The sequence below is a fragment of the Sceloporus occidentalis genome, unplaced genomic scaffold (genome assembly GCF_023333645.1).
Source record: "Sceloporus occidentalis isolate IW3139 unplaced genomic scaffold, rSceOcc1.0.p SCAF_328, whole genome shotgun sequence".
NCBI classification, from domain to species: domain Eukaryota; kingdom Metazoa; phylum Chordata; class Lepidosauria; order Squamata; family Phrynosomatidae; genus Sceloporus; species Sceloporus occidentalis.
Window position 1 is genome coordinate 286,075 of NW_028317308.1, and position 13,926 is coordinate 300,000.

Consider the following 13,926-nt stretch of genomic DNA (forward strand, 5'->3'; position numbering starts at 1 on the left):
GGATGATCCTTAGAAATACAATTTTATTGGAATTTTTAATCCTTTCACTGAAGTGGCAAAGAAATGTAATACAAACCAGTTTAGTCCTTTTTCAATTCATATTTAACTGCAGAATCATTAATGACGTTTTAACCATCATAATGTGTGCACTGAGATCTCCTCCATATCCCTGTCTGTAGATAACTCCAACCGGGTGGCATTTGGGAGGGACAGAGAGCTATTATTCTTTTATGGAGACTAAAATGGATATAATGATCATTTTTTCTAATGCGAAATTCCCTACATTTCTTCCAGATTGGGTTCTGTGTTTATAACCACGTAGCTAGTATGTGCCACTCCGCATCCCATTTTAGAAGTCACGCTGAATTGTTTTTGAGTGTTTCCGACCTTGGCACAAACGCTTCTAGTAACAGCTCATCCAAAATGAGAGGCTGCAGCGATAGTCATCACTGCTGAACCTTGCGAGTGACAGGAGGACACCCTGCGGATAGAGCGCACCATGGGACATTGTGTTTATCGAACTTAACAATGCAGAAAGCAGAGATCTGCGGGCGCATGCCGCATATAGCAAAATAATGGCAAGAATTCTTGCAATCTGGAGGCTTACTGAAGATATCTATTTATTTGCGGTCCAATTACCTATCCTTAACATTAATCGGAATAAAAGTCCTCTGAGGTCCACAAAGCTTATGTGACTTTAGAAATATAGAATTTGAATCTTCTATTGGTCGAAGCCTGATGCCTACCCCATGCATATTAGCAATAGGGTTTGAAAGAAAGGACATATCTGCTTTAAAGATCTGATACGAGGAAATTGCATCCAGATAAAACATTGTTAAATTTAGCTTTCTTTTAAAATAGTGTATAACGTGATATTTTTGTTAACATTGTAGCAGGACATGCAATTCTATGTTTGACTCTCATAAAAACAATTCCTTTGGGTGCGACTATCTAAAGGGACAGCCTTACCTTTATGTAAAATGCACTCTGGGATCCATTTTTCATCGACTCCAAAGCATTGTACTGCATGAAAATAACGTCTCTCTTGTATTCTTCATCCCTTTAGTACGTGCATGCGCTCCAACTAAAATAACCAGCATGCACTTGGCTAATTCTCAACTCACAATTATGCAAGCCGAGCTGTCATTCATTTCAGTAGGTGTATTTCTCATTGATTTAAGTGGGGACACAACTGCAGAACGCGTACTTAAGTATGTAGGGGCAGCTAGGGAGAAGAGAATAATCTCTAATTTTCTCCAATAAAAAAAGCATGCGCCGGCTTATATGCAGTAAAGTGCCCTACAACACGCATTTAAGCATTAAAAAATGAAATACATTTATCATTGCTATGTACTTGGGTTGAGAAAGCACCTAATTGACATGAAGCATCTCTGTCATATACAGGGCAAGGAGGACGGTGCTCTTTGTCACCGTCCCTACACTCAAACTCCAATAGGGAGTGCAAACATGCTTCGCACCCTGTGTCCATATTATGGCGGGTAAAAGAAAAAAGGAACACAACTCGTTTCGTTTTAATTCGTTTTTTATGTATAAAAACCGATCCTTTTAAGTATTCTTTCAAGGCAGTGAAACTTTTTAGTTTCACGATGTTCATATCAAGCTGGTAAGATGTGTCTTGTTGGTTTTCCGACCGTTTCTGCTGACAGTTGTTTGATTGACATTCTCACTCCCGTTCTTTGTATACGGCATCCATCATTTTAAGGTCGTATCTCTATAAAGAATATTGATAGCTTAGGGAGATTAAAAAGTCTACCTTGACGCAAACTGTTTAGACATATCTTATATTCTGGGCAACCTGTCCAAGAAATGTCAACATTTTAGGCTTCATTACGTTTTTGCCAAAAGCTCTTTCGGGATTCAAATTTGCTCCGGTCGTTGTCTTTTGAAGGAAACGAGCCCCGTTAGCAAATGCTACGTTCTTTAGATATTTCTCAAAACGGTATTTTTGACTTTTTTCCTTTTTACCTGCAATATGGTTATACTTTTAAAAAGCATACCCCCCCCCCCCCGGCCTTTCACAGAGCCTAGAGGAGCAGCAAGAATGCTTTACTGAAACTTTTTATGTGACTTTTGGGACTTTTAGCTACTTACATAACTAGTCAGACATTTAAGAAAACAATATGCTCTATTTACACAATTTCTAACCGATGGTTGTCAAGACATCATTGTGACTTTTAGGGATGTAGAACACTCTGATACCCTCATACCCACCATTCTTCAAGGAAAAGGACATCACAGCAGGTAGAAGGACATAGGGGTACTTGGGTCCTAAAGAGGGATTATGGAAGTATGTAATGAGTCCTACCAAGCAGTTAGTTTATGCTTACATATATCCTATTTAGTACCAGTGGTTTGAGTGGCGTTTCCTTTACGGATATAATGCTTGTGTCCTCCAAGATAGAAAGAGCCCGCTGTGATAAAAACCTTCCAGGGAATAAAGGTATAAAAGGCGTAAGGATGTTCCCTAGAACTCCTCGTCAGCCCCAAAGTATCATGAACATTATTGCATTTCCTGAGGGTGGGATAAAAATATACCTTCTAAAAAAAAATAACCCCATTTATCCTCAGCTTCAACCCAAGAGAGGAGCCCCTCCAAAAGGTGATATTTTAACACTACCATACGTACTAAGATACTTGCTCTAAGCCTCTGATGCTTTATAAATAAGTGACTGGTAAAGCAGGACCGCCATTCCAATCCTACCATGAAAATAGCAGACGGCTCTCATCGAGTAACCGGTTAGTGTCTACGCAGAATCATATATTCACATCACCTCCTGGCTCTCTCCGCATCAGACATTTCTTGGTAATGTGTATTTAATGTATGCACTTGGAAGGACTGATTCACCTCTCCGTTCAGCAGTTCTTGGATCAGTGGTTAACAGTCTGTCAACGGGAACTTTAATGGCTACACTTATTATTTTTTTTTATCATTTACTTTTCATTTCTGTGCAAAAAGTGACTCCAGGTAGTTAATGGAGCCTGAAGGGAACATGGAAGCAGGAGTGGAAAGAGCAGTGGGGGATCAGAGAGGTATTGATTTAAGTAATAATATAGGTGTTTTGTTGCAAGGAGGAAAGTTACTAGTATTGCATATTTTTATATTTTGTATGTTTTGAGCAATACATTGAGTTGGTTTTCTAATAAAATATAATAAGTTTAATGTTTGCTAATAATTATTATTGTGTCTGCTTCACGTCTGGACTTTAGACGTCTGCTGCACATAAAGTCTTTTGAGAGTGATAAATCCTTTTGTAAGTGAGCCAAACATTAGAGGAAGACACAATGACATCCAAGAGTCTAAAAATCATGGGGGGAGCCACTCATTTGTTTACACTTGATTTGTGTTCTCAAGTTGGTGAGGATCCCACAACTTTTGAGCTTCAGCGCAAGATATGAAGCTGCTTCGTACATTCTGTATAATTATTATACATACCTATTGAGCGACACATAGCCGGCTGAGCTGAGGATAGGGGATTATGCTCCTGCTTTAAAAAATTAAAATCTCTTCTGTGCTTCATTATCCTGTGTTATGAAAAGCTGGAAGATCTGCTGTCTTTATAAGAAAACATTGTGAGTAAACCAAAGATGTCCAAGCGCGGCTTTTGCAAGGTGTGAATCGACTTCTGGCCCAGAGGCATGCAACGCCAAGTGTCCCTCCCTGTAACTAACACACACACAAAAAGTAACAGACACAGAGACATACAGAGAGAGGAACATACACTCTCACCCTGTATGGGTCTGGGTCTTTATTCCAGGCACCTTGCGCACGGTCATGTAACTTTGCATTGTGTGACCCCGCTGAGTCTCGAGTTGGCTGGCAGGCATTGGGCTTCAACCTCTCTCTCTCTGGAAGTTAAGGCCCTCGCTAGGTCCGGTATTAGCTCTGGCCTCCGTGAACAATAATGCTTTCACTTTTCTGTGATGCAGAGAGTAGAAGCGCAGTGAATATTTTATCTGTTAAATGGTAGCAAAGGCATCCACACATAAACTAACCTGGCAAATGAATGGAAAACATCCCCATCATCTAGTCTTTAAGCCACGTTAAAGGAGAACTCTCACCAGCTTCTTTTACTAATACCAAAAAATAGGAATTAAAAGAAATGGTTCTAGTTTTGCATAATATGTATTATGTTTAATATGTATTATGTATAATATGTATTATGTATAATATGTATTATGTTTAATATGTATTATGTATGTGTTCTAGCACTAATATTTTAGCCCAATCTGCTAGGTGCCACGATAACAAGATTACCCGTGTTATTCCCTTCACCTGTCGGTGGTCATGATGTTATGGCTGATCGTGTATATATAAAGCTGTGCCTTAACCTTTCACACACAGTGTATCAAATGATGCGCTTCTTGTGTGGTTATATGTATCCCAACACCGGTGAAAACATGAAACTTTCCACATGCAGAATTTATCGTGAGTTGCAAATGCTGTAGCTTTTAATATTCGGCAAATAATCAGGCATCAACTCCTCTGTAAACAAGCCAAACATTCATAAGACCTACAAGTTTCCCACCAGCAATTATGTGTTGGAGATAAATAATTTAAAACCATGATAAATCTTCTCCTTTGTGATTATGAATAATGAATCAAGGTTAAACAGACAAACCAGGAGATTGCTGGAAAAGGTAAGTGATTGATTACCACAGCGACTGTAAAGTGACCAAATAACCATTTTTTGTACATCGTGTGTAAAACACGCAGATGGAATTTTTAACTACAGTAGATATAAAAAGTCTACACACCCCTGTTAAAATGCAAAGTTCTTGTGATGTCAAAGAATGAGACAAAGATAAATCATGTCGGAACTTTTTCCACCTTTAATGTGACCGATAACGTGAACAAAGTGTGCGCACCCTCTTATAACCGGGGCTGTGGCTGAGTTCAGAATTAACCAATCACATTCCAGCTCATGGTAAATAGAAGTCATTACACACCGGCCATCATTTAGAGTGACTCCGATTAATCACAGATAAAGTTCAGCTTTTCTAGTAGGATTCACCTGACATTTGCTGAGCTGCATCTCAGAGTAGAAGCCACGATCCGCAGAGAGCTTCCAAAGCATCAGGGATCTCATTGTCAAAAGATATCGGCCGGGAGAATGGTACAAAAGAATTTCCAAAGCATTAGATATACCATGGAACACAGCGAAGACGCCATCATCAAGTGGAGACGATATGGCACAACAGAGACCTTACCAAGAACTGGACGTCACCCCAAAACTGAAGAAAAGCCGAGAAGAAAACTGGTCGGGGAGGCTTAGAAGAGGCCGACTGCAACATTAGAGGAACTGCAGGGATTTCTGGCCGTGTGCTGCATGTGACAGCGATCTCCCGCGTTCTTCGTATGAATGGGCTGGCAAGACGGAAGCCTCTGCTTACCAAGAAAAACATCCAAGCCCGGCTGAAGTTTGCAAAAACAAACATCAAGTCCCCCTAGTTTTAGTTTACCATGAATGACCAACTGACGGCAACGGCTATGAAACATGGGACATGGAGACTATTGCCTGGAGTACCCTGTGCTATATGAAAAAAATTAAAATGATATACAGTATATATATATGTTTGGAAATGGAAACCTTACCAAGGGTTTCCTTTTCTTTCCAGTTTTTTTGCCTTTATTTTGTCCTCCTTCAGAAATATTTCACCAATTTACTCCATAAAACAAACTACAATAATTCTCATTCACCCAAAGACTATTATGACCATTTGGATAAAATTTGCAGTTCGGGATCCATTTCCATAATCAGCAGATTGTAACCTTGATTGTGAGGACACAAAATTCAGCTACAACCATAATGGTGTGGGGGACAGAAAGGATCCCAAGGAGATATAAAATAATGATACTCCTTACGAGTGCATTGCAATCATGTGCTATCATAAGCAAAGATTCCATGATTATGGAGTCCTAATCAAAGCTTATCCCTGACGAAACCACATGAACAAGAAGGAAAAAGCACACTGGGTTCTTTTTTTTATTATTTGCCCTTTTTATTTGATGATGACTTTTAAAGTAAAAGGATGCCATTACGTTTAAATGCTTGTTGATCAACATATGGATGAATCTTTATTAAGGTGAATAATTTTGGTCAGGATTCCAATCCATATTTCTTTCAGTATTGGATTTTTCTATCTTATTTACAGAGCACTCATAAGTGTTAGGATTAGGAAGAGGGCATTCTTGGAAAGACCGTGAATCAAATAGACTTTTGGATTACTGTTCTACAGACCCATATCTGTCCACAGCTGAGAAAGCCGTGATATTTTTCATTCCTGCAGGGGAAAGGACTTAAATCTTATTAATACTATTTCAGTTTAGTTAACCTTTTCATGTTCCTATAGCATGGCCACTCATATTCATTTACATCATCACTGCTTTTTGTTCCCTTTTCTCCCAAAACCCAGAGTGATTCCCCAAAGTTTCTCATACTATTTTCCTATTTTTCCCACCGTGCAGATTCCAGCAGGCCTGGGACCCACATGATCTCAGCGGACGATGCTGAGTACCCGAGAGAGTACCGAACCCTCGGTAACGGGACGCGGCGCTTCTCCAACGTGGGCCTGGTGCACACCTCGGAGCGCCGACACACGGTGATTGCGGCCCAAAGCCTGGAAGCACTAACAGGACTCCAGAAGTCTGATATGGAAAGGAAGAGGGATGCTTTCATGGACCACCTGAAGAATAAATACCCACAGCATGCCTTGGCTCTCAGAGGTCAACAGGAGAGGATTCGGGACCAGGTGAGAGCAACAATACCACTAAGTATCTCATTTCCTAACTGGTGCCTTCAAAGAGCAAAATTATTACATCGTAACACATGAGATATATTTTCATGTGAGATTTTGTACACCTCTTAATCTCACTTTTTTACCAGACAAGGGAAATGGAGTTTGTAAATAATTAAGAATATACTGTACTCGCCAGATCATTGGTTTGGAATGAGGGCTCATCTGACCTTCTGCTATCTACAGTTAGATATTTTTACTTAATGTAGCTTCCAATTAATTCATTTCGGGGGAAATCATAACTGATCCAAAAGAAATTAACAATTATTTTGTTTTGGGATGATACATTTTCACAATAACAAATGCATATCATCATGCGCGGCCATAGCGCAATGTTCTGAATATACACAAAGTTTCATGAACATTAACATTCTGAACATCCACAACAGGTAACTAGCAGAACGAGAATCTTAAACGCTGTAAAAGTAAAAATACAGCAAATATTTAAATCAATGGTGGAAAATGACACTCAATTTAGAGGAAAATGAAACAAAATAATAATAAATATCAATTCAATGGCACTACATGTCCAATTTTATTTTTTTCTTGACTTAAGACTTTATCACGAACATCAAGCTAAATTTGCTACACTTTCTTGATGTAATTTGTCTAATAAGTCCATTCTTGGGAAAGTGTAAATTATCAGTGTCTGCTAACACCCCCCCCCCCCCCCGTTCTGCTCAGTGTGGGTTTTTTCTGGTTGCTCCCCAGAACATCGTTTATACCGTCATGTTTGTTTGTGTCGGCCGTCAGCTCGTGACTTGAATAATTGTCAATCGGGCATTGTCAGAAAAAAAAAAATAATTGCAGATTGAGAAGCTGCTATTTTATTTGTTTGATTTTGAGTGACTGATTCCTTAACAGCACTGAGCTGGCTGCTTTATGGCTGGACTAATGAAGTCCCCAGGTCATAGACCTTCATAGGGAGAATTAAACGTAGCCATTCTTTTATCAAATCCAATTTTATTGCTAGTGTCGTTATTATTAGTGAAGGACAATCCGGTAAGAGAAAAATGAATCAAAGCAATGAAATTATTTATGTGTCTGAGCTACCAGGATTATGCTTCTAAACAAAAATGTAGGAGTATTTGCCCGGCGGGGTATTTGGAAATGTGACACAAGCCTTTACTTACTACAGATGTGAAGTATTAACCCTCTTGGATTCGGAAGGAACAATTACAGCCGCGCTGCTATTAATCACTGACCCATCTGCTTGCCAGCGGGTTAATTTAATTCGATAAATCGTATTCGATGCCATTAACTAAACTCATTTTGTTTCAAATCATGTAAATGTATTCTGTGTGAGATTTAAATAACATTGCAATCAAAAATAATGAGTTTAGCCAAAAGGAAACAATTAGTGTCCTTCGATGCGGTGAAAGAAAACAGTGTAATAGATTTGTAATTTATTTCCATGCAGTAAAATCACCTTTGCGGGAGGCACTCGTGTGATGATCCTCGTTTTATTTCTAGGTTTAGGTAATGTTAGTTTTTTAAAAATGGTGGAGAGGCAAGAAACGTTTTAGTTACAGAATCTTTATACTTAGGGCCATATTACCCACTTAGGAATATTTGGCCACGCTTTGCCCATTCTCACTCAGGTCTTTGTCCTTTCGAGGTTTAAACAATAAATGTTAAAATATTTTAAAGCAAGGGCCAGAACTTTATGCTTAGGGGGTAAGAGGACCACAAAGATGGCCCTGTTGGTAAGCTGGTGCTTGGCGAATCCCCCGTTCGAAAAGGTAAGAGGCTCCTTCTGAAGCACTTTCAATATGTCTGTCATTTTAAATATGCACATTACGGCTCAAATAGGGCAATAATAATTAATAATAATAAACATTCCCTGTTAATTGTGTTTGGTTTAATAACACCTTTTTCATGGATTCCTGATATGTTCTGTCGTAGTTGGGGGTTAGGAAAGAAAAGGACTCGTTTCCAGAAACATTGTAGCAGAAAGTGCGCAATGTGATAGAATATCGTTATCAGCTTTGATAAATTCCTTGCACCGTCTCCGCAGCCGTGAGAATTTGATGCGGAAGCTTCTCTGGTCTTTGAAGTGGCAAATAAAGGATTGGGTGGTTCCGTCGCGCGGTCTGAAGCGTGCCTGGAGTGGCAGACGCATCCTTCCAGAAACCCTTCTGAAATGGCTGTTCAAATCATCCCTGACATGGCAGCGAAGATGTTTTAAGATCTGAAACAAGAGTGGTGGGGAACGGAATTTGCGATAATTACTTTTTTTTTCTCTCGTGGTCCTACCTCGTAGTAACGGTGGCAGAAATGTTGTTACGCTGTTACTTTAGAAAGAGCTGGCATATCAAACAGCTCTCGGCAGCGAGTAAATACAATGACAGCCAAACCTAATTTGTAGGTAGGAATGAAAAATTAGCGTGTATATATGCTATAGATTTTACATTTCATATTCGTATGTATCGGTCACAATTTTGACTTCAAGAACTAATACAACAGCTCTTTACAGAAAATGCTTACATGATTTGCCCCTTGTTTCTAAACAAGCTTATTCTAGGCCAGACTTTGCCTCCTTACTGTCCCAGATTTACGTGAGACAGGCCCGTCATGCTGTCCTGCTTTGTTCGGCACGCTGAGAGCGTACAAGGCACTATTAAACGGGTGGCTCATCAGGGCCAATTGGAGGCATAAGAGATCAGAGACGATAACCGTATTGTCCATGCGTTCTGCGGGTTCAGATGTTTTGTAGTTCGTAGTCACCTGATGTTGAATGTCGGAAGGGGGACCCCACATCCACAGAACTCCGAGTAATGAAGCCAGGAAAAACATTAACAGAAATCGATCATCTCTATCACCAGGTTTTCGACCTGGATCGGAACAGGATATATGTATGTGTGTGTGTGTGTGTATATATATATGTATATATATATATATATATATATATATATATATATATATATATAGGAAGGGGCCCCTGAACACAGCTTACAGATGGGGCCCCAGGATTTTAGGTCACACCATGGGCTGTACTTTCAGGTGTTTATTACATAAAATGACTGCAGTCAAAGATCTTTGATTTGAGAATCAATGAGAAGTCCTTAAGCTTTACCTTGAGGCTTCCTCGCACACTAAAGGGACTAGAAGAAACCAAGCTTCTCAGATTTGATCGGCAGCCGTAGACATGGAGGGTCTTCCATTTGTAGCTGATGCAGTTCGGAGGGTTTTTGTTGATTTATTTTGGTTTTCTTTTAATATGTGACCTATGCAGATAATGATCTTGGTACGAGTTTCTTGACAAACTGGAGAAGTTGCCTTTTTGGCGTTTTATGACATTTGTTAATAAGACCTGGCCTTTCGTACGTATTTTGACTTTTGAGAGCATGAAATAAAACCATTATTTCAAATTGATTATTTTTATAGAAAAAAACCCCCAATTGTGCAAGCGTAGGTTAATCTTAGACTGTTCTCATCGTTGTTTATGGGACCGTATTGATATTGGCCCCTAACCAAACGGTCACTTTCACCGATTTGCTTTGTGGAAGGCACCCAGTTGACTCTTCTTGACTTTTCCTACATTACCTTCTTCTTGAAGCCTGGTTTTCCGAGTCACATTCATTGCTTTTCCACTTACACAAAACAAATGAACAAAGGCGGAACGTTCATCGTATTCTTTCTTCCAAACGTTTAGGCATTCTAAAACAATGCAGAAACATCGAGACGCCTTTCGTTTTAGTTCCTGGGGGCAACCACCTTTCAGCAAGCAGCAAAGATTCCATGTGATTAAGGAATTGTTTCAGGGAATGGGGAAATTTATTGTACCTCATGTGATAGAACATTTTTGGAGAACTTTGTGCTTATTTGTAATGTTTTCATGTAAGGCTCTTTACTAAACTTACAGAGTCGTGTGGCACCTTCTTTGATGGACATTCCCATAGTTATGGCTTCGGTTGCTGTTAAAATGTTCTTGAATAGTTTTTTCTTCACAAAGGTGCTTTTTATATTCACTTTTCTAACTTGCTTTATAGTAAAACCTTTTTCTTCAGAGAAAGAATGCATTTCTTCTCAATCTGAGTGGCTTTTCTTCTTTCCTCCAGGGATCTAGTGCTTGATCCAAAATCCAGAAAACTGTCATTTTCAATATGATCTTCAGACAAAGCCAGAACAATGTCAATTCTCTGAGTAGTCTTCCCGTCGTGTTTTTTCCCCCCTAAACAATCAATATCTACGTTAATAGACATTATGTATCCTAAAGAAAGCTCTGAAGGATTTTTTATGATCAATGTATTTTGATATTGAAGCCCAACTATACCTGCTGTCTATTGGAGGCATTGGACAGATCTGTCTCCTCCGGTTATTCGGTGATCAGCGACCTTTTAGTTATTATGGTTCTTTTTAATAATGCATAATTTTTGAAGATGATAAAGGTTATGCAGCCCCGTTATTAAAAATATTCATGCTGCCAACACTGTAGTCCCTCCTGTGGTCCAACATTGAGCTGTAAAGTTGATCTTTTTAATGGCTTCTACCGTTTTTGTTTAGTCTATAAAGCCAGCATTGTACTATAGGACTGTTGCCCTTTGAGTCGCGTTTAAATCTAATAGATTGTTCCCTAAATAAAATGATTACTGAACAATACGCTGGGACTGTATGTTGACGCATCAGATGGGGACGCACTGGTAGGGCAGGCATTTTCTCTTCTGCTCCGACGCGCTTGCTGTGCGTGATCTTTGACGTTTTTAAGAATAAAAACACTGCCTATGGGAATAAAATAACTCTACTGCAATATTGCGTGACCCCTACACTCTAGACCTCTAGAAGTCTGCGTGGCTTGGATTCTAAGACTGCGTCGTTTTAAATGTAACCTGTCACCCCACGCAAAACAAATAAAATCAATTGTGTTATTGTGTTATAGTGAATAATACACAGCACGTCCTTGTGGAATTGCTAACATTTGTATTTGTGTTAAGAATAAAATATTTAATTACCGGTATATTTGCTCTGATATCTTTTATTGGATTTAGAGCTTTAGTGATTTTTGTATGGAATTTTGATGAATAATGGAAATATCCTGATGTTCATGAGATCAAAATCTGTCAATCCTCACCACTAATTGTCTTCATTGTATAGAAGTTTTTTTTTGTTAAGCTCCTTGCGCCTGTATGATATTTTTTTTTTTCTTCTTGAACTATAGATATCCAGAGATTTAGGGTTTAATAGTATATGACCTACCTGTGATGAATATCGGACTACTGGAATAACTGCTGTTAGGATGTTTTTATTATTTTTTTATTTATCCATCTCTCCTGCTCTCGGAAGGCAGGAAGCAAAGGAAACGATTGCAATCGGATCAGGGATACGGTGTGAGAGCTGACACAGAATGGCAGAGTGGTTGTAGATAAGAAGGACTCTCAAGGTGATTAATGGAACAACATGTAATCAGCATCAAAAAGCCGCACAGGAGTAATGGATCATTACATACACAATAGCCGTTTAACCCTGTGTGTGCAGTGCGCCGCTTTTTACAAAGAACAAACATTACCGCAGCAAATAATCTTATGAAAGAAGGAAAAGGGAAGGCAAATATACTTCATAATATCTTACATATTGTTTTTTTTTCCGTTTCCTTCTGCGCAGAGTAAACGCCTTTTCTGCTTTGCTGATCTGCAGTCTCATCCTTGTCCGCCTTGAAAATTAGATTTTGTTGATAATTATCTGTTAATTTGGCGTCTTGGCAGATCTAGCCGGGACTAGCCAAATGTTCCTTTTGCTGAATCAGTAGACGGTGCCAAGTTCTCTCTCACAAGTTCTGTGGGTGATAATATTTGCGGAGGAATCTTCGTGCCCCGCACGTGGTCCCCTTCTAGAGGCATTGCTGTCTTCTGTGGCACTCAAAGAGTTAAATCACAAGCAGACATGCATCGACACACGACTGTCATATACATATGCAAGTGCTGGTGAGATCTGCTCAGCCTTTTGTAACAGTCGTTGAAGAGACGGATGAATAAAATAAAAATCAAGTACCCCCAGCAGCGCAGGTTTTGAGGATATTTGCAGCTAGCCGCTCGTTAATCAGACATCTAGCACATGAGTTCTTCTACTAGAAATGAGATGGAGACAACATCCGATGTACGCTGACATGTCATATTAACCGAAGGAGCTCATTTAATAAACAAAGCTGGTAATGAGGTGCTAATTTACTGTAAGTGAAGAGGCGCTAAAAACCTGCAAGGTTGGGGGTCCGCGAGTCCTGGAACAGCTGTTGTCATCCACGTTACCAGATCCTTCAAATTAAAGGAACGGTCTAATCTCCTTTTGTATGAATTCCCGTGCAGTTTACAGGCATGACCCAGTTATTGTCTTTAGGTTTCCATCCCATCTTTGCTGAACCAACCTTAAAAAGAGCAACGAGGTCGTCTGGAATTGACCTGTAAATCCCCAACAATACATGCAGAAACAGTTCATGATTCATTTATACTCTCATATTGCTGACACGCTGTTTGGCCTCTACACAACGGGATCTTCATCGGACATATACAAAAAACAAAAAGGAAAGAGAGAGATGTACAGGAGAAGAGAGAGATACAATATACAGAACCAAAGAATACATTCCAACGGTCAGCATGACGTTTACGCCCCGAAAACAATGTTGATGTCATCACAGTTCTCGTTTTGGGGAGGACTCCCAGTATAGTTATGTGTACAGCCTGCTGGTATAAAGAATATTTCACAATAATAATTAGTTAGGTTCATGATGTAAGGGGCTTACATCACTGCCACAGCCAGGCCAGCCCACTTCCATTACACAAAGAAGTGTAATCGACCTCAGTGTTTTAACAGGTAGGGAACCGGCAGAGATGGAGCCTTCAGGACGTTTACAGGGGGAAGTGTCATGTAAAACCACTGTGGCATTAGATGTATTTTTTTTTGCCTTCAGGCGTCTCCATGGAAACAAACGCATGGTTTGTAAAGTCACAAGCTTGCCTTTTGTAACGGAATTGTATAAACATAAAGCAAATATTTATTTTTGCTTTTGTGTCTGCGGCTTTATTCACGCATTTCCCACTGGCCCATTTTTTGCAGGCAGGCCAGTTGGGGAGACTGACCGGCTAAGGAGGTGAACAAATAATAGGTCCGTATTGTTGC

The 13,926-nt window shown here is 39.6% G+C and overlaps 1 protein-coding gene across 1 annotated transcript in view; it reads left to right on the plus strand.

Moving 5' to 3' along the window:
- Positions 1–6,510: 6,510 nt before the first annotated feature.
- LOC149274502 (SRC kinase signaling inhibitor 1-like) overlaps positions 6,511–13,926 on the plus strand; it is a 58,176-nt gene continuing 50,760 nt past the window's right edge. The window contains exon 1 of the mRNA XM_089505433.1: positions 6,511–6,771. Within this exon, the coding sequence (XP_089361559.1) occupies positions 6,511–6,771 (261 nt within the window). The remainder of the gene's footprint in view (positions 6,772–13,926) is intronic.